This window comes from Apostichopus japonicus, chromosome 1, assembly GCF_037975245.1.
Source record: "Apostichopus japonicus isolate 1M-3 chromosome 1, ASM3797524v1, whole genome shotgun sequence".
NCBI classification, from domain to species: Eukaryota; Metazoa; Echinodermata; class Holothuroidea; order Aspidochirotida; family Stichopodidae; genus Apostichopus; species Apostichopus japonicus.
Window position 1 is genome coordinate 17,213,456 of NC_092561.1, and position 21,852 is coordinate 17,235,307.

Consider the following 21,852-nt stretch of genomic DNA (forward strand, 5'->3'; position numbering starts at 1 on the left):
GAGTTAAATCGGAAAAGATAGTCCCCTTATTGGTGAGACACAGTGGCGACATGCCCATTGGGGCCCGGGGGGGGGGGCAAAGGCCCCCCCAATTTTGTCAAAGGTGTCATAAAATTTTGTCATAATTAAAAAAAAAGAGTGTTTTCGAACAGTGTCAGCAACTGAATTTCTTGTAGGGCCTACGAGAAATAAGGCCTCTGTTGACTGTTTGGTCAATGGTTGTTAATTGTTGATATTCAGTCTATCGAAACAGTTAAATAATTACTGGTTGATAACTAATGAACCAAATGTGCCATCAACATTGCCATCGTTGAACAATATTATATATACGTAGTGCCAGAGTAAGTGCAACCCGTTACCTTTGCCAAAGTCAGTCAATTTTCCATGAAAAAATGGCAAATTTGTTAATTGTTTTCTTAGCCTGTAACAAAGTTCGGAAAGTTAAGATAAATGTACTGAACAGAGATTATGGGACTCCATGTGAACTTCTTCATAAGTAATGCAATCAGTTCGCTAAAAGGTCCATCAGGATAAATTTTCCTCATGATCTGATAGGAAGTTTCGAAAAATATGAAATCATAATAATCATTTCAATACAGTCACAATTTACCTGGAAAATAATCATTTCGTTATTGCACGTTTTACCTTAGGTTTCGCTACTTTCGCTTTTTCTGCCCATGTTTTCAAACGGCATAGCTTTTTCTTCACCCAGTCACCACTTCTCACGTCCATGGGCGGCGATCATGGATCAGCCAACACAAAATTGTTTCGATTTCTTAAATTTTGGGCGCTTCTGAGAGACGAAGCATTGGTAAACTGAGGAGTAAATGGCGATCACACTCTTCGAGAATATTTCCCAAAATAAAAAATTGCCGGAAATTTTTATCAATTTTCGGGGTGTTGCTTACTGCCATAAGGCACGGGAAGTGCCGTTTCCTGCAATCTGGGGGTTTGCCAGACGAAAAATTATCTTGAACGCTGCACGCCAACCTGTGGTGGCGCTCCGCTTAGATAGTCATCACCTGCTCACGGGCCCCCAAAAATTTATTTTCGCACAACGCCCCTGGGTGAGAGTAACACCTGATGGCTTGATAGAACCATTATTAAAAGATAAATTCGGATTATTTTCTTTTAACGAAGTCGGACGTCTTAGCAATGATAGGCACCATAATGAAGAGCAAAGACTTTCTGTAATCGGTCTTCAGCCTTGAAGTAATTAACTACGTAATATTCATCGTCGTAATTATTAATTAATAATTACGACAATGAACATTAACAGTTTCTTCCATAGACTCAAGACATCTTAAAATATTTTCGTGCCAGCCGTACATTGCAGAAGCTTTAATTCTCTATTTAGATATTAATACCCTTAATTCTATTTTCATTTGTCAATTTAATTGGTCATTGGACCGGGCAAGACGCATTATGGTACCCTTCTTCAATGTCTTAAGAGTTCATATGACTCATTGGTTGGGTGGTCGAAGGCGTGCTGGTCTTGATCAGGACCCAAATGTTTTTCATTCGTTGTCTCGTTACATTAATTTAATAAGTGATGATATAGTTGTCATTTCAATTGGTCAAGCACTCTTTGGACCGGGCAAGACGCATTATGGTACTCTTCTACAATGTCCTTAGAGTTCATGTTAACCATAAGCTTGGGGATCCAAGGCGTGCTTCATGGATTAGGGCCCAAGGCTTTTTCGTGGCCCCGTTACACTCATTAAAGAAGTAATGATTTAGTGGTCATTTAATTGGTCAAGCACTCTTTGGACCGGGCAAGACGCATTATGGTACTCTTTTACAATGTCCCTAGAGTCCATGTTAACTATCGGTTTGGTGATCCAAGGCGTGCTGCATGGATTAGGGCCCAAGGCTTTTTCGTGGCCCCGTTACACTCATTAAAGAAGTAATGATTTAATGGTCAAATTAATTGGTCAAGCACTCTTTGGACCGGACAAGACGCATCATGGTACTCTTCTACAATGTCCTTAGAGTTCATGTTACCCATTGGTTTGGTGATCCAGGGCGTGCTGCATGAGTTATGGCCCAAAGCTTTTTCGTGGTCCCGTTACACTCATTAAAGAAGTAATGATTTAGTGGTCATTTTATTTTGTCAAGCACTCTTTGGACCAGGCAAGACGCATTATGGTACCCTTCTTCAATGTCTTAAGAGTTCATATGACTCATTGGTTGGGTGGTCGAAGGCGTGCTGGTCTTGATCAGGACCCAAATGTTTTTCATTCGTTGTCTCGTTACATTAATTTAATAAGTGATGATATAGTTGTCATTTTAATTGGTCAAGCACTCTTTGGACCGGGCAAGACGCATTATGGTACTGTTTTAAATTGTCATTATAGTTCATATGACCCATTGGGTAGGTGGTCCAAGGCGTACTGGATGTGCTTGGGCCTAAAAGTTTTTCCAGTTCCAGTTACATTAATAATAAAAAATTGTTGATTTATTGGTCACTTTAGTCGGTCAAGTACTCTTTGGAACGGGCAAGACGCATTATGGTACCCTCCTACAATGTCTTAAGAATTCATATGACCCATTGGTTAGGTGGTCCAAGGCGTGCTAGTATTGATTAGGGCCTAAAGTGATTTTTTCAGGTCCTGTTTCCGTTACATTAATTTAAGAATCGATGATGTATTGGTCATTTTAGTTGGTCAAGAACTCTTTGGACCGGGCAAGATGCACTATGGTTCCCATTTACATTGTCATTAGAGTTTAAATGACCCATAGATAAACCTCTTTTCCACGACCAAATATTGAACATATTGTAAGAATGCATTCGTCTTGCCATAGGTGTTACGTCGATACCATTGTCGAATAAGTAACTGAATAGGTGGCAGTTACTCATTCGCAAACGTCGAACGAGGAACGAGGAATAAGTATCTAACTTCACACCGGTCTAGCTGTGTACACAACAGAAAATAGGGTAACCGATAATCTATATCAAAATTGCTAGATTGTCATTCGTAAAGTTAATGGTCACAAAACGTATAACAAAGGTTGTACTATTACTACCCGTTGGTTAAGAACAGCCCAGCGAAAAAGAAGAAAAGGGATATACATCCCTGAATATTTTGGTTTTGATAAAGTGCTTTTTGAAACATAACCATTGTCGGAAAACAGTTCGTCTCACTCTGTCCTTAAATACAACAAGGCCTTCTGCTCACATACATTGAGGGCCTTATAAAGAGGGTATCATGTGGTGGGTTTTCATGTCTTGGAATGGTTTATCTACATTACTACAACACCACCCATGCACAACTTTCCGTAAATACGGCTTCAAACGCCATAAATTCGCTGTCAAAGTATTCCCTAGAGACCTCTCGAGCTGCCACTCATATTTACAGACATGTGCTATCCTTTGAGCCGGAAGTCCGGAAATCGAGCTGGTAATCGACATTACAATAATGGTTCTGCACACTATACTATATGCAAGTGGTCTACCAATTTATGTAGGTCTACCATAAAACTGGAAATGGCTACAAATACTTTAATTCCCTCACCATTTTTTAGACCGAACTGTAGCTTGCGATGATATATAACCTGTACTATAATTAACGAACTTGATAATACATGTCTAGGATAGCATTAGAAGGGAACACTCGTCACTGTAGAGCCTAAGCTGGAGGTCGTGATTCATATTGTAAATGGTAATAATAAACGAGGTGGGGGTGGGGCAGGGGTGACTATTTATTGCATTCGTTTCATTAATCCGTTTCCGAATGGAACGCCCTGTATACCATAGCTTTGAAACAGTCGTCCTAACGTTAATGCTAAGAATTTCATAGCAGACGACACTAATCACGCTTTCTAACCGTACTAATAAAGCGCCACTACAACACACGAAAGCAAAACAGTACAGGTGCCGGATGTCATTCTTTTCTTCACTATCTCTATTTGTTTATCTAACACCAATTGGTTTAAAGTAATATATACATCCTCTTGCCCCCTTCCACATTGCAACAACATTTGCCAATTAAAACTACATCAGGACATTAGAAAACAAACGAATTGAACAAAGCCAGAAAGGCTAAATATAATATTTATTTTCGGTTCGAGTCACTTTAAGATTAATGTATTTCGTCCAGTTACAGAGTTAATTGTTGACAATTGACAACTCATAATCATGGACGTAAAATATGAATGCAAGAGACTGACTTCAGTCAGCTTTGCGGCTTTGATAAGCAAATGAGGCTTCTTTGCGAATTCCTGCTTGCAGGAGGATCTTAACTACATACATATTGTTTCTGCAGAAGAAATGACGTGTGTTATTTTTGGATAAGGGATCCATTTGGCAGTGGCCGTGTTAAATTAGGTGTCAGCAAATATAGAAACAGTCTACTAACGTTCATTACACTCACCTTAATCACCTATTAATTATATTCTCCGTTGACAATTTTAACTGGAGAAACCTCTTTATCAATGTAAATTCCTTTCGGCGAATAATGTTTATACTCTTTTAGTTTGTTTGGTATCAGCTAAGCAAACTTTTACCTTCAAATAAAAAGATAAGATATTTTGTCGAAATAAATCAAATGCCACATCTGCAAATAAACTGAGAAATTAATTTGTCGTTATGGATGAAACAGATCGGGTTGCGGTACAGTTGAAAGGCCTTTCTATAAATTTGCAGAAAACATTAACTAACAAATCTTGCAGCTGGGCACTGCATATTAATAACTTTTGTTCGTGTTAATGTCGTGTTTAAAAGTGGGTTTTAACATCATGTACCCACCCTGTAACAGTTATTCGACAAAAATATTCTGAACGAGAAAGGCGAAAGAAGAAGTTTCAACATGACATTGTTTCGACTGTTGCTCTTTCTGCATCACTTCCTTGTTGCATTTGGTGAGTTTATGAAACTGTTTTATCGTTTAACTTTAGAGAGATTGGTGGGGTTATATATATATATATATATATATATATATATATATATATATATATATATATATATATATATATATATATATATATATATATATATATATATATATATATATATATAGCGGGAGGCCCGTGGTTCGAATCCCGGTGGAGGCTGAAAGTTTTTTCACTGTTCTTGATTTTCCAACTCATTACGATTTTCATTTATATATATATATATATAAACTTATTTATATAAATGGATGGATGGTAGGGATGACACCTACTAATTTGTAATCTCTAATTATAATTCAACAATCAGCGGAAACAAAAATTATGTTCTTTTATGGTTAATGTTTGTAAAAACCGGTTAACAACGTACCTTTTAATTTCTCAAGCTTTCAAGAGTGCATGCACAGATACATCTTTCGTAAAATGTAAAATTTTGTATACCTCTTAGAAAACGTGTTATAGGTAAGCTCACAATAGGCTATTATAGTATTGCTGTAGTGGACTTCTGATTACTACACTACTTTGCAGTCCATACACTTTTCTTGATAAATTGCATGGTTTTAACTTCAAAGATGTAAAATAAAATGGAAAATGTTGTCCGCAACATCGGAAGTGTTTTAAAGTCTTTAGAGGTACATACTAACGTCACTTAGCACTGAATGTAATATTTATAGGTGGAAAGTTATGAATAAACAGGAGCGTATTCAGGACTTTCTACCCCGGGGGGGGGGGGGCGAATTACTATCTAAGCGGAGCGCCATCATCGGTTGGCGTGTAGCGTACCCGAAAAATTTCTGGTTTTGTTCTCCCCCAGATCACCGGAAATGGCACATCTCGGGCTTGAAAATGACCAACCAGATGTACACTTTTGCCTGAGAACTAAATATTTCCTAATAGTTTTTTCCCATCCATAACCTCTTTGAAGATTGTCAGTAGTCACACATCATGTTCGACCGCATTGCATCTCCTGTGGGTCATTGCTTTTGAAGGTGATTCTACGTCGCGGCCCACAATATCTGTCAGCAATTTGTAAGGTTTTAAGCTCATTGTTTTTTCAGAATTTGAAAATTCACATTTCTCGTGAAATAAATTCACTTCAAAACATACCCATAATGTTGCACAACCGACATCGAAAACACCTCCTTCAACCCCTAACAGACCGGTTAAAATTGCACGAGTAGAGGGAAGTATGTTGAAGAATGTTGGTCAGGGAATTTTCGCAAATTCAGACACAGTTAATTTAATGGTGCATAGGCGCAGATCCGTCTTAGATAATGGTGGGGACGCGTGTCTGTTCTCTGATATTATAAAACACCCAATTATATTCAGGCCATTTGATTGGTCAATTGCTCGTCGATTGCATGTAAAATCCGCTCTATTGCACTCGATGAAATAGAACCATGTGTTATATTATCTTTGATAGCACTTTTTTCAATGGTAAGAGAGCAGAGAAACCTGTCTGTTCAAAACTATCTGTTGCATGAGTGCATTTTACATCCAATTATATCCAAATTTGAAGGCGTTGTATAAAACAAATAATGAATGGTTTCCATTCGTGCAATAGTGCAAATATTTCATGCGTTGAAAGATGTAATTTGTTCCATTCAACGAGGCGCAGCCGAGTTGAATGCAGAGCGCGAACATGGGTTCGCGCGTACCGTAGAAGATTTTTTTGGGCAAATATACCTCCCAGTTCGCCGGAAATAACACTTACCAGACCCAATGATGCTCCCAAACCTCCTTAAGTTTTAGATCTCATAGGTTAGAAATTTAGTTTAGGGAAATTCATGGGCGTCTGCAGAAAAAAATCAGGGGACAAATAATCCAAGTAGACTTTTGTACCCGATGGGTCTGGGGTCCTCTCCCAGAAATCAATTATAGACTGCCGTAAATGCGATTTCCGTCCTATATTGAACAACTGTGGATAAATATAATAAAATCAGAACTGGAAGTGAAGCTAGCTCAAATTGGAAACATATAGTGTGAGTAGTTAGGCACAATTCTTGATCAAACTGCGCCAAAGTTCAATATGGGAATTTTTAAAATGCAACGTTTGGTCAAGACAACTTGGTGGGACACGGTATATCATGTCCCCGACACTGAAAAAGTTGGTGAGGACGCGTCCCGCTGTCCCCGCCAGGAACTGCACCTGTCTGTTGGTGTACAAATATTAAAACCTCTTAAAACGGCTACTGTGAAACTTTGTTGAACGATATGAAAAGTACCAGATATTTCCGAAACTGAACACTACACAAATATACAGTTTGGAGGCTGTTCATCCTGGAACGCCATTTTTATGCTCACTGATATGATGTGATATTTGCTGTTTGCTTTACAAATTCGAGTAATTGAAATGAGACTGAAATAAATAACTTTTATCTGTTTATTGGCAACGCCCTACATTCTTTTCATTTCGAAAGACACACTGAAGGCTTCGATTCTTCATCTGCCTTCAGTTTAGGGAAGATCTTGGGATTTTCATCCGTATAGATATCGCTAGATATTGCTAGATATCCATACAGTACAGTGTCTTTGGGATTTCTTAGGATTTTTCGGGGCCTGATCTTGGGAAATTGCAAAATCGGGAGTGGTCACACTCCATGTAGGTCAGTGCACGACCTTTAGACGTCACTAAAACACAACCCGATCACTTGTTATCGATGAAGTGGTGTGTTGCCGGATTTTGTCAAAGTTTTGTCAAAAGGGATCAGCGCTGTAATTATGTCACTGTTCCTCTTTCTCTGCCCGGTGTCTTGGCGTTTTTCTTCTGCTTCCTCCTATTCTCCTTTTCTCCTTTTTTTCTTTTCTCTCTTTCTTCTTTTGCTTTCCCTTCCTTCATCCTCATTTCCCCCTCTTTTTTCCTTTTTTTTTCTACTCTATTTTTTTCTCTCCTCTTTTCTTACCCGGGGGGATCGCGCCCCAACACCCCCTGGATACGCGCCTGATATACATCCAGCATAGATAATTAATATTACAATGACAACAGGTCGTTCACAGAAAATTCACCCACTTTACTGAAAAGCTACAGAACAACACACGTAAAACAACACTTAAAACTCAATGATTCGCTCAGCTCTGACGTAAGTAATTAACAGAAACCTCATGATAATCTATGATTATAACCTATGTTAGCACTTGTTAACTTTAAAGAAAAAAGTGTTCAAATTTTTAAAACAGCATTAGGAATCATAACCAGAACTAAATGTTCGGGGATTGTTTCCTAATGGAATAAACAAAGTACCGGTACGAAATATATTGATTACGCACGATAATTGCTTTTCACCCACATTTGATGTAATTTAAATTTAAGTCAATACATCTTACACAAAAACCTACCGATTTCTTCCAAAACGCTTTGCCAATAAGACAACACCAAAAAAGTTGGTAAATTGTTTCCGCCTCAACTTTGCAGGACAGGCCATAATGTGGAAATTACTAACAGAAAAACACGTACAAGAAAATAATAATTATTATTATTATTATTATTAACCTTTAAAAGGGTGACTCGGTTAGCCACAGCTAATCTTCCCCGAGGCCCTAAAATACAATCAATATAAAAAGAATAATATTATAAAATAATAAACAAATAGTAAGACAATTAAACATACAACAGTAAATCACAAAACTGTAAAAATGAGTATAGAACATAAAAGCGTAATGAGATGATTAAGACTTGAAAAATTCATTGACTAAACGTTTAAAAATAGGTAAAGATTTGGCATGCTTGCATTCAGCTGGCAAACTATTCCATTCTTTGGCAGCTATGAAGGAAAATCTACGCTTGTGATATTCCGTTTTACCATCTTTCAGGTATAAGTTACTTTGGGTCGTGGATCTCAAATTGTGATTATGAATTTCGTGCGTAAAGTTGAATAACTGGGTTAGATAATTTGGGGAGAGGCCATTCATGGTCTTGTACATCATGATCAATCGTCGTATACGTATTTGCGTATCGACAGGGTGCCACTTTAGCATTTTAAACAATTCTGTCGAGCTTTCATATCTTCCCGAGTTCGTAATAATACGCGCTGCTGCTTTTTGTATATGTAACAACTTTTGTAAATCATTTGCTCCACACGTACCCCAGACTATACTACAATAATCTAGAATGGGTCGTACATACCCATTATAGAAGATAATTTTCGTATTTAAATCAATATATGGTTGTATGCGTCTCAGTAAGGCAAGGCGATTTGAGACTGTTTTACAAACGTTGTCAACCTGAATATGCCAGGATAAATTGTTATCAATTTTTACACCTAATAGTTCTTCATATTTGACAGTCTTGAGAATTTTGCCCCCGAGTGTCACAGAAAGAGTATTTGCATTGTCAGGTAATGAAGCCAGTCTCTGACCAGATCCCATCAACAATACCTTCGTTTTAGTGGTGTTGATTGCCATTTTATTTCGGTCACACCAGGCACTAACTTTTTCCATGTCTCTTTGCAATTTGTTATTCAAGTTAATGGTAGATGTATCACTGGCATAAAATGTTGTGTCGTCAGCATACATATCCGCTGAACAATATTCCAGAGTGAGATCTATATCATTAATATAAATTAAGAACAGAAGTGGACCAAGAATGCTTCCCTGGGGTACACCACATGCAATTCGTCTTGAACTCGATAAAACACCATTTAAGTATGTGCATTGACTTCTATTAACTAAATAGGATTTGAACCAATTAATCGCTTTACTCGATACACCATAAATACGTAGTTTCGTTACCATAATCTCGTGGTTTACCAAATCGAATGCCTTACTGAGGTCTAAGAAAACAGTTCCCAAAATATACCCCTTATCAATAGATTCCATCCACTGATCTACAACCTTCAATAGCGCCGTTTCGCATGAATGCTTTTCCCTGAAACCCGACTGTGTATTACGTAAAAGGTCTTATTCAAATGCTTACTGAGGGCTAGGTGGACATGTTTTTCAATTATTTTTGAGAGAATTGGTAAAATTGCAATCGGCCTGTAGTTCGATAAATCATGGCGGGATTCCGTTTTAAAACTCGGGATAACCTTAGCTTCCTTCCAGTTACATGGGAATACATCAGTATCAATGCTTTGATTTATTATTCGTGTAATACTGGGAGTAATTTCAATTGCACTTATCTTTAATACATGCGCACTTATTTCATCGAGACCGGTCGCTTTGTTAGGGTCAAGCGACCGCAGATACTTCAAAACATACTGTTCAGTTACTCTTGGGATATTAAATGTCTCCCCTTGTGGTAATTTGGCGTTTACATACTTCCTAACCTCAGGGAAAGTATCACAGTTGTTGTGCTGGTTGTTAACTAGGTAAGTTTGACACACTTCAATAAAATACTTATTGAAGGCTTCCACAATATCACGCTTGTCTGTTATTATTTTTCCATCCACTTTTAAGATATTGGGACTGTGGTTAATAACCATTCCAGTGTTGTTCGATTGCGCATCTCTCAGAACTTTCCAGATGGCTTTGGAATCGCCTTTGTTGGCAGCTATAGCTTCTTTGAAATAGTTTTGTTTGGCTGCACGTATCATACAAGTCACTTTATTGCGCCAAAATCGATACGCAGTAGGATCCTTGATCTTTGTTCGGTCCCTCATTTTAATTGCATTGTTAATATCTTTATTGAACCACCTCGGTTGTTTCTCACGTTTGACTCTTTTTGCTTTCTTGGGAGCATGCAAATTCAAAACATTAATGAAGTTCTCATGCCAGCATAACAAAGATTTATCAACATCACATTCATGGGGGAGGGGCCCTATTGGTAGCATGTTTCTCAAATCTGATTTGAAAGCAGCAGTATCAATTCGATCTATGGCTCTATACTTAAAGCTTCGATGTGATTTATTTCTTATTACTTTATTGTTCAGTCGCCAAGTGAAGAAAATAGGGAAATGATCACTCAGACGAATTTGGGGCACGATTGTGTTCATCAATCGACTTTCATTTGTGGTATAAACATGATCAATTAGAGTCATTGTACTCTCAGTTTGCCGCGTAGCTACTGTTACCATTTGAGTCAGATTAAATATTCGAAGTTCAAGCTGCCATCTCCTATTCACCTTTTTATCTAAGAGGTTAATATTAAAATCACCGACAATTATAATATCACTAAAATCTTTAAAAGGTGCTAGAAGCATATCGTGAAAACATTCATACCATTGCGTATTGGAATCTGGTGGGCGATACATGATGCATAGCAGAACATTTCTAATATGGGGTAATATGAGTTCAATCCAAATTGCTTCAATTACGTCAACTTCATACTCAGGATGTCTAAGAAACGGCCTTCCATGTTCAATATAGGCAGCCACGCCACCTCCATTCCCTTTTCTGTCTTTCCTTATAATATTATAGCCTGATATAGCTAATTCATAATCTTGGATTGAATCAGTTAAAAATGTTTCATTTAAGGCAAACACATTAATCTTTGTTTCTTGATTGTTCATGAGAGCCTGCAACTGATCAACCTTTGGGAGTAGATGGCATATATTCAAAAATCCAATCTGGAGAATATTGGACCTTCGCGTTTTTTTCTCATGGGGGTTTGGTGAATAGATTCTCTCGGAATGGGGAGTGGATGTATTCAAATTTCGGCCAGATTGAGTTATTTCGCCCGACGCAGATATGTTCTGCGAGGGTATATTATGATCAGAATTAAAATTATTCAAATCAAATAACTTAGGAACATTAAAATTACCACTTAAAATGCAAAATACATCGTTTAAAATGTTAGAAGCGGGAGAGTTCAAAGTTATAAAATCATTGGACCTGTGGTATTTCAAATAGTCGATACTTTCCACCATATACTTTTGTTTCACAGTACTTACGGCACTACCATCTTGGCCAAGATCCTATCGAAAATAACAATATCGTTCCTTGTGACCATATCGCGAGCAAACTCGGCACTGTAACGGTTGTTGGTGACGGCAAGTTCGCATGTTGTGGTTATGCTCTCCACAATTGTAGCAACCGCGTCGTGCTGATGGCGTATGATGTTGGTCATGATCATTATAGCTGGTTTTGTCTCGGTAATGGTTCTGGTAGTGGTATGGTGGGCGTTGGCGAATGAGTGGCATCATTGGTTCATGTCTAGTTGTTGGGCGACGGAAGTTGGGCGGTTGGTAACTCCTGGCATTCAGGCGTGGATGGGGATTGCGATCAGGTCCTACATGATTGCGGCGAGGATACTTTACACGAGGGCTCCTGTATTTCGATGGTTGGGGATTGCTGTGGATTTGAATTTCAGGAGTGGCTTTGTTGACTAGAGTTTGACGGTATATCGAGGGGATTGCTGTGAGGCGCTCTGCAAGTCTTTCAGCTCCTTTGCGATTCAAGTGAACGTCGTCAGAGTACATTGATCGGTCTATTCTTCCATCTGCGTACTTGAATGATAAGCTGTTTGCAATATATCGACAGTCTAGTTTCAGCATCAGCTCGTTCAGTTTGTTGTCAAGTTCCTCGATTTCAGGCGAATAGGCATCAAGTCTCGGGCATGGCCCAGACACGGTGATGAAGGGACCGTTCTCCGTTTTTGGAGTGGCTACCTGAAGAGTTGTAATCATGTCCTCAAATTTTTCAAGAATTTCTGTAACGTCACTCCCGCTCGAAACATCATTCGTCCCCACATGAATAATCAGGTTCTGGATTTTCTCGAGGTCAATCTCATCAGTTAAGTCCATACGTATTGATTCGACAGACGCTCCGCGAATGCATCGCACAGTTGTGTTTTCGAAGGTTCCATTGTTGAAATCTCTTAAAATTGAATCTCCTATCAGTAAATTATGCCTTTGCTCTTGCTGTGGTTGTTTCTGAACGATGCTTGAATATGATTCTTCCAATGTCTCTTCCAATCCTTGGCGAGATTCAGGTATTTCCTGTAGATCGTGTTTTTTTCTTTCATGTCGATTCAGAGTTTTCAGTTCTTCGATCTCCTTGAGAGCGTTATTCAGTCTTTCAATGGTGTCTTGTAGGAGCTTTGGTAGTTTACGGCATGGTTGGCAGATCCATACTTTCGATTTAGGTGGCTGTTTCCTTAGACCAGCGCATTGGAGATGATATCCTATTTGACAAAACGCACAGACGACATCTCATTAGGGAAACAGTCCCCTTACACCGAAGGTGCAAAATTTTCCACTTGAATTGTTGCCAAGTGGCTGCTTATCTGGCTATACCACACATGGTTGAGCAGGTTTTGTAAGATGAGCAGGATAAGAATGACCACAAGATCGCTTATGCGAACTAATTTAATTAAACCAGTTTCACAGGACATAAGGGATTATATGCACTTCAATGAGCAATCAAGACAGTATAGAGTGTGCTGAAATGATATTGACTTCTTAACATGTACTGTGTTGAGTGGAAGACTTGCATTTAAAACTCATCTCTGTACATGTCAAGACCTCAACTATCTTGTAACTATGTTTCTATGTAATATATAAATAATAAGACAGATTTAGGATGACAGAAAAGCGAAGCAGGGGGGTGGGCGGAATGATACTTCCGCCCCTCCATATCTTTCACAAGGGGGTGCAGGGGGGGGGCTGGCGCCCCCAGCCCCCCGGTTCCTACGCCCTTGTGAAACAACACCAACTCTGTTAAAATACAATCTTTCTCAGTCCGTTTTCTTGTATCTGCTTATATAAAGGCAGTTAAACAAAAGGTTGATGTGTCAGCTTTATGCCTGGCAAATACATAGCTGAAGGGCAAACTTATATTCTTTATGTTATTGCGAGTCCATGATGCATGTGAACTGGATGGAAAACTATTTGAGATAAACTGAAAGTCTTCTACTGTGTTTCAATTTCATGTCGTAGGCACACCAATCCTTTCACCAGAGAGTGATTACAATGATAACTTTTGCATTATGAATCTTATTTGCTGTTTTTTACAATATTTTTTTTTATATTGCTTCCTGGGCTTTGTTCAGCTATTAAATTATATCAGCTCTTGGGTATCGAAAGTTTCAACGCGCATGTTGAAATAACTAGCATAGTGTTGGTTTCCAAAACTTTCCAGATTTTATTTGCAAGCCCAATTTTTGATAATTCTTTTATTTCCATTTTTTTTGTAGTTGTCTCCACTTTACAGCGTTGTTTTGTATCTGTACATTTAATTGTTTTTGTATTGCTATGTTTTACTTCTTATGTATAAAGTTGAATGTAAATAGCAGGGCCTTATTGGAAACCAGCTTTTGCTGAATAAGCAACCCTGGATAAAAATGCGAATAAATAAAAAATGTCGGGCATTCGGGCCCTCCATACACTCGCTCAGCGCCCGCAACACAATTTCATAATCTAAGGTACCTCCCACCGACCATCCTATTGATATTATGTGCTATTCGCCTCATAAGAATAGGAGGATGCTGTTAGCATTGAATGTTATTTTAAGGGGATCCGTAGATACAAATTGACACCCGTGATCAAATCTCCGTATATTTATTTAACTCGGTTAGCGTAAAGCTAACTTCTCCCGAGGACCTGAAGTATCATAACCAATAGTGAAATGAAAAATATAATAATATACAATAATAATAAGAACATTAATATAAGAAAATGAATAATGACTGGGAGTCATTTTTCCAAGAACAGGAGCCATTTCTGAAATCACGTAAAGGTTGCCACATATTCCAAACTAGTATAAGCGCATGAAAAGAAGAACGATAGCCGCCCGTTTTTTCCCTTCAGATCTCAGTACGAGAAACATGTATTTTATTTGTATAATAGAACAACTTTCGTTAATATTTTCCGACCCTAGCTATATGTCGATTTTACAAAACCTTCATGAAAACAGACTTTTTGAAAATGGATTTTGAAGCTCAGTCAACAATTTAAGAAATGCTTAGGCCTACCGTTAAAATACTGGCGTCAAAAAATACATTTCGTATTTATTCCAATAAAGATCCACAACGGATAACAATGCTAAGTAGAGCTTACTTAAAGAGAAATAGAAACTGCATTTACAGCATGGTCATTTTAAGTATCCAAGTACTATACAAAGAGATCGAGTTCACCGAAACATCCCTTTTCCTTATCACCTGAGGAAAACCGTCTTTTATAAATTATAGTAGGCCTACCATACAGTACTTTACATTTGATACAAAAGTTTCTTCTATACAACAGTTTCCCAAAATTTGTAAGTGTCGCAATAGTTTAAGTTTTAACCAAGGACAGTACCATTCATAATTTGCATATTACACCAAAATTTACAATCGGCGTCCAGATGGCGGGAAATTGTAACATAATGTTCAATCTGTTGGGTCGTTCCCATGGTGCGATGAACTTGGGCAAGTTGCCAAGTTCGAATGTCGATGACCTACTTATGTTCCGTGACCAATGTCAATGGGAATTACTGTATGTGTGTAAAAACTCGTGTTTTTCCACGTGTAATATATATAGAAGTTTTACGTAAGTGGAGCGAATTTCGGGGCGGCTCGTTGATTGTGAAGAAGCACTTATCTAATCATCAATTTTTGTGAAAAATATCGTACGTTTTTTTCCTCCAGAAAATGTTTTTGACTAGTAATTGGAAACTCAATGTATCAAGAAGTACTGGGTCTAGACCTTATCATTGCATTTTGGGGGAAGACAGATCTTCAAGTGCAAAATATTGTTTTTTTTTTCATTCAAGGTTATCGTGGTTTTCTTGCGAGGTGTATACGGCGTAACTTTCGATGTAGGCTTAGAATTAGGATCGGCCGATGCCTACCTAGTTTGCATGAATTTTTACCTAAATTCAATTAAATTTAACGGGAATCACTAAGCATGTCAGAAAGACAGGACTCGACTTACTACTAATACTTTAAGTTTAAAAGTTCACAATGAAAAGTTTTTAACTATCAACAAGTCCCCACCTCTTTGGAATTTCAGACAACAATAATGTAACTTAGGGGCTACATAAATACGGGATTATAAACTACATATAGTACAGATTTATTTATATCGTTAATCGGCTGTTGTTTACTCCAGAAAATATACTTTCAATACGTACAATATCAATCTTCGTACAAAAGTTCTTAAAATAAAAAAAGTAGCGAAAGATAACTAGAAATGACATCGTGGAACCCCCCGCATTAATAAACGAATCCATTTCATTACAGCATCAACTCTCAAGTACCGAACAGCAGTGTGTAACAGTACCGTACCCTAGGCTATAATAATATACAGTCCCGTGCGAAGATGGATTTAATTTGATATGCTCCCTTCGGTTTTGGATCAAAAATTATTAAATCGTTATAATTATTATAACAAAATGTGGTGAAATGTATAAGGGTGAGATTTTGTACATGGGAACCTTCACAATCATCGTTTGAAGGAAGAATAAATAACGAAAATTTCTGAATAACTTTGAGGTCTCGTAACATGCTGAGTTCACTAACGTTCGATATTTGGTGTAGCCTATAGGTCCACATTACTACGTGAAAAGTTGATTTGTTAATATGTCTAGGCCAGTGCGTAAATTGATAAGATATTATTCAAACTAAGAACACAGGAACCAGAAATAAACGTGTTTTCTTTTCTCTAATTCAAATAGTAACACGTAGATATTTTTATTATGTTCGGGATTCCCGGGAATGATACCGAAACGAATGTAATAACCGGTTGTTTTCCCAATACCGGTAGTAGTTACACATTGCACTGTGATCGGGGTTAGTCAAAGCCGGGATCGGGATGCCGGTATTCACTTGACTACCGGGATCCCGCACAACCCTAGTAATGAAATAGCCCATCTTCCCTCAAAATTGGTACATACTGTACTTAATGCAACTCTTCTCATGCATGTAACAAAGGCTGGTATGTATCCTTGTGTATGTATATAGGCCCCTACTAAACCACCTCAGGAGTTTCGCGGAAAAAGAAAAAGGATTTCCAAAAAAAAATCCAAAAAGATAAAAAAGATGACGATTGTTCGTACCAATTAACCATGTGTTTATGAATAGCGAATGGCCTAACCTACTAGATGTGTTAATGGCCCGAAAAGCGCCAAGAATAGTACCCAAACTTTCCATCTCAAAAAGTATCTCAAACAAATCATCCATCTTCAATCTTTACCAAAATGTTAATTTTAATACCTAATTCTTACACTCCGACGTTATTTTGTACTTATGTTCAATATAATTCCGTTTATGAACAAATAAAAAATATGCCGAACTTAGTGTTTAACATCCTTGTTCGTCACTATTATTAACTCCATTCAAGCTCAATTAGAAAATTTAAGCTTAGGCCAATCAAACTAAGTAAATGGTGACAACGTAACTAGTGTAGGATTACTGTTTAACGTTTCCAGATTGATGTAAAGGAATAATAAGAACTAAAAACAACTCCAATGATGTTTCTAATAATAAAAAATTGCATTTACTTGTGCAGCATTAATTTGAACAAAAATATAGACCGTATTCATAGCCTCTCAATGTTACAACATAGCGTTAGGCCTAATGCGACAGCTATGGATTCGAGGCACATAAAAATCTCAGGTGTGGATGTAGTAACGTTTGGGAAATTTTCAAGCGTCGGTTATGAAAATTAGCGGTCGTCTGGTGTTATGTATTAAAGGCAAGCCAGACGCGGAAAAATCAGGAACCGGTGAATAAAAATCACGAAAATCCGAACCGGCAGCTAAAGGGAACTAAGACACGGAATACACTTCATACGATCATTTGTCGCGAGTACTGTATGTACGCCTGTAGCTATAGCTGTGCATGCCTGTGAACAACGTTTATCTGTTGGTCACTTGCATATAGCTGACACACTAGCTAATGCCGCGAGCAAACCGCATGTTCGTTGGTCCGTGTGATAGGGTTAAGATAAGTGGTGTAAGCAGAGCTGAAGCTCGAGATAAGCCCAACCCGAGCTCCCCCGCTTGAGGTCGGGTTGGAAATGCAACTTCGCTGTAAGGGGACTGTTTCCCTAATGTTTTCCGGATCATTATCTGGATGTTGGCACTGTGGCGAGCAATTCGCTGTGGCTGATTGACTCTGAATAATAGTGTCAGTGAGTTGTTCGGGTGCTGGATCCATTGTATGTCGCTGGATTAGGTCTCCAACAATAACAGATCGATATTCAATGCGTTGGGTACTGCCGTACTGTAAATGAATTGCCGTGCACTGTTCTTAGGAGACTAGGCTATACTATATAGCAGTGGAGGGCTGTTAGGCTGACGCACCGTAGGTATTCACAGTTACGTTAGAACTAGTCCATAAAATTATCCAAAAGTAAGAGTCAAAACGATAAAAACAGCTGATAAAATGTTAAAAGCGAGGAACGAGGAAGATATTCCATTAAAAGAGCAATCAAATCGTGAACATATTCTATAAAAACGTCGTAAAAAATATCCCATATACGTACCATACGTACCACGCGTGCGACCACCAATCAACTGATTTTATAATATCAATCAACTGATAATACTGATCAACTGATCAACTGATAATATAAAATCATTAAATCAATATTTAAGTATAATCGACCACGCTCTTTGACCAGCGTACATGAAGCAAATATCATATATGGCTTCAGGATTGCAGTTTACTTTACCAATATAAATTTAACTATAGCCTATGTTTATTCTTTTACTGCTACAATCGTATTATCAGCTCCGATCTCATCATAATCATACTCATAGGAAGACAAAACTATTAATATAAGAAGGGTAACGGTATTATCCTGTTTACAATTTTTAATCGAACCTATATTATAGATTCTTGACAAACTAGACGATATTAAGGTAGCTATTTATATTGCTGTCACATTAGAATAGTAAAATTTAGTTAATTTGAATGTTTTATGATAGGAAATGTCAATCTGTCAGCTGTTTATTTTAGAAAGTTTGTCAAGTAACTTTTACTTTTAGTTAACCCTGGTTGTTGTTGATGGAAAGTAGTTTCCACGGATGTAGGACGATTTACATAAACCCCAATCCCTCTATTCACTACAAAAGTACAGGGTAGCATAATCTTAAGATAGTTTGAGTATATACAAAAGAAACATCACCAGGTCAGGGCATAGTTACGATAATACAAAGGTACAGGGTAGCATAATCTTAAGATAGCTAGTGCACACAAAAGAAACACTACCAGGGCAGGGCATAGTCAAGATGGCGATGTATTGTATTGCCAGGTGTTGCTAATTGTTACACTAGTAATTATGCGAGACATCACATCGAGCCAGTGAAGTGAGTGTTGGATAAGGTTTTTATTCACTCTCCAAAATACCACCATCGGATTGAGTCATGCTATGTCTCTTAGCTGAAAAAGCCGGAGCTAAAATATCGTGATTTTTCATATCATAGGGAACAGGATCCTAAAAGATACCTGTATTGAAGCCTGAGCTAGCACACTATAATTTATGACTGGCATTTAACTGTGAAAGTTAAAAACACAATTATTCCCTGGAGACTCCAGATTCATACAATATGTAGTGTTCTGGATATTGCAGCTTGTCGGCAGAGTTGGAATAACAGTACATCACCTGACCGGACAAAATATAGCTGTATTGCAGAGCTCGTCTGGCAGTTTAAGAACTGGTAACATTTGCCACTCTCCTCACATCGAGTTGAAGACCTGAAGCTCTGTTTGAGGATAGTTTTTGCACCTACTTCGACTGTAACACGTACCTACCACAACCTAATGTCAGCGACCGCATGTCAACAAGTATTGTCAACATCATTTAAGCAATATTCGTCATAGGGACAATTCAGAATTCGTATTTTAAATGATAAATGTTAAGGTAGAATTCCGTGATATAAAGGGGGAAAGCTCTACAGACTAGAGGATGTAACGTCATTCTATTGTAGTAAAAAGAATATCTGGTAATTATATATATTAAGGCTGAAGTGACACGTACCAGTTTGCTCTCTCACAATTGAGAGAGATCCAGGGATATCGCAACATTGGAAAGTCTTAAACCTTTCTGGGGTTAAATTAAATTTAGTATATGTCATCACCGGGTAAAGATTGCGCCAAAGCAATACGTTGTATCTAAGTGTTCGAAATCATATGTGTCCTTAAGCAGCACTGTAATAAAGCAATATTACAGAACTTTGTAACCTTTAATTTTTTTGTTTCTTTTTTCTTTTAAGGAGAAAATTCCTCCTCAATATATACATGATCACTAAAGAAGTTGAATTTATTAGACTTGTTCTGTACCATTAGTTGGTTCGAGTAATTGGTAATTGATCTTTATCTTCTATAGAGTGTTACTTGTGATTTTGTTGACAGAACCCTCTATCAGGTTCACTTATTGTTTTCAATGGATAGAGCATTTGGAGCAATATAATGGGCGCTGGGGGAGTCAAACTTTTGACGTAGTTTTGCTAATAAACCAGAATAATACATTTGTAAATATAATAGTTTTTACTTTACTGGGTTATATTAAATAAAAGCCTTTGCCACTCTGTTAGTCGGATTAACACAAGAGAAGAGTGTTGTTGCACATATGGAGATTGATTCCGCTTTAGAGATTTGTAGACCTTCAACTAAAGCCTGAAAATTTGAAATAGTTGCTGGTATCTGGTTGCTGGCTCAGATGCAGTTTCCCATTAACTTTTCTGTTCAAATTTCTATTAAAATAAAAAGAGAAAAATTATAGTCAGGGTCTAGTTTTCTAATGAAATAACTGTTAATAGAAATAAATAATATAAATAAAGTCATAAGCCAAACATGCAAAGGTTGGCAAATTGGTGCTATTATATTACAGACGATTAGTTACCGAGAATTTAATAAAGATGTTCTAGACATCCACGTCTTTGGGTATATATAATCGAACTACGGTATGCTCGGAAAACAAATTGCCAAACATATAGTATGTTGACTGGGACTTTCATGAATAATAATGTTGGAAGTATATTCTTCATAATGCTGGTTTATGTTAATAGAAAACAGAGTAGTATGTAAATAATATATAAGACAGAATGCAAGAAAGTAATCAATAGTATTTCAGTGTCTCAGACAATTTGCACGGTCCTATGATCTTGTAATCAACAATTTCTAACTTGTGTTATTTGTTTTCCATCAGTGTATGCTCGGGATTTTACCTGCCTGAGTAGTGATCCCCTTATAGAATCATCGGCGCCCTCTCACCTATTTGGAGTCGGCCGTGACCAACCTCCCATCAAGTTTGAGCGTTACTCGCCTAACGGCGAACTGCAAGAGTTGACTGATGGGAACCAGACAATGCTTGCAAATGATATCGAGAGAATGGAAATCCCACCTGGCACAGGACATCATACAGACACGAGGACAGGAGTGTTTGCTTGTACATCATCTACCAACGGCTCTGCTCAGATATTGGTTATTAACCATAGAAAACATAGTAGTAAGTTGAACAAGTTTGTTTATCTAAAGACCCAGCTGCATGTTATTTGTCCGCCACTCTTGTTGGTAAATAGATGATCATGACAAAGTCATATGGTTTGCTTTCGTTGTTATGGCGCAAAGATGGTTCATATCAAGATAGCCTATTGCAGTAGCTTTCCAAACTAATATCAACATTTAGTTATTAGACACTCTAAAGCACGAATGAGCATTTGAATGTTTTAACTGTCATTAACAAGCATTTATCAACAGAGTAGCAACAATCTGTAGGCTAAATTTGCTACATATTTCAGCAAATGTGTTGCTATCGAAGATTGGGTAAACACAATTTTCCACTTTGGTACATGAAGTCACCAAATGCCGCCGTTGTGCAATTTCGTTTATAGTTGTATTGACTGTCTGGCCACTACAACGCTATGGTACTGTTATATTTTTCAAAATAATCATTCAGTTCACTTTGGTTAACTACGATGTTATAAAGTCACATGGAACATTGTGTTTGAAGTATACGAAGTTTATAGTTTAGATGGAGATTGCGACATATTTTGTTTTGAAACTTCAAACCTTCAACGTCATTGATCAAGTGACTATTGACATTTTCTAACAATTGATACGCTTTAAAAAAAAATCATTCAACCTTTTCACTAACACATTCCTTA

General features: G+C 37.6%; 1 protein-coding gene across 1 annotated transcript in view; it reads left to right on the forward strand.

Moving 5' to 3' along the window:
- The first annotated feature begins 4,746 nt into the window (after positions 1 to 4,746).
- The window catches only part of LOC139969385 (IgGFc-binding protein-like), a 59,777-nt gene continuing 42,671 nt past the window's right edge, over positions 4,747 to 21,852 (forward strand). Inside the window, exons 1-2 of the mRNA XM_071974290.1 lie at positions 4,747 to 4,860; positions 20,895 to 21,194. Of these exons, the coding sequence (XP_071830391.1) occupies positions 4,809 to 4,860; positions 20,895 to 21,194 (352 nt within the window). The 5' untranslated portion in view covers positions 4,747 to 4,808. The remainder of the gene's footprint in view (positions 4,861 to 20,894; positions 21,195 to 21,852) is intronic.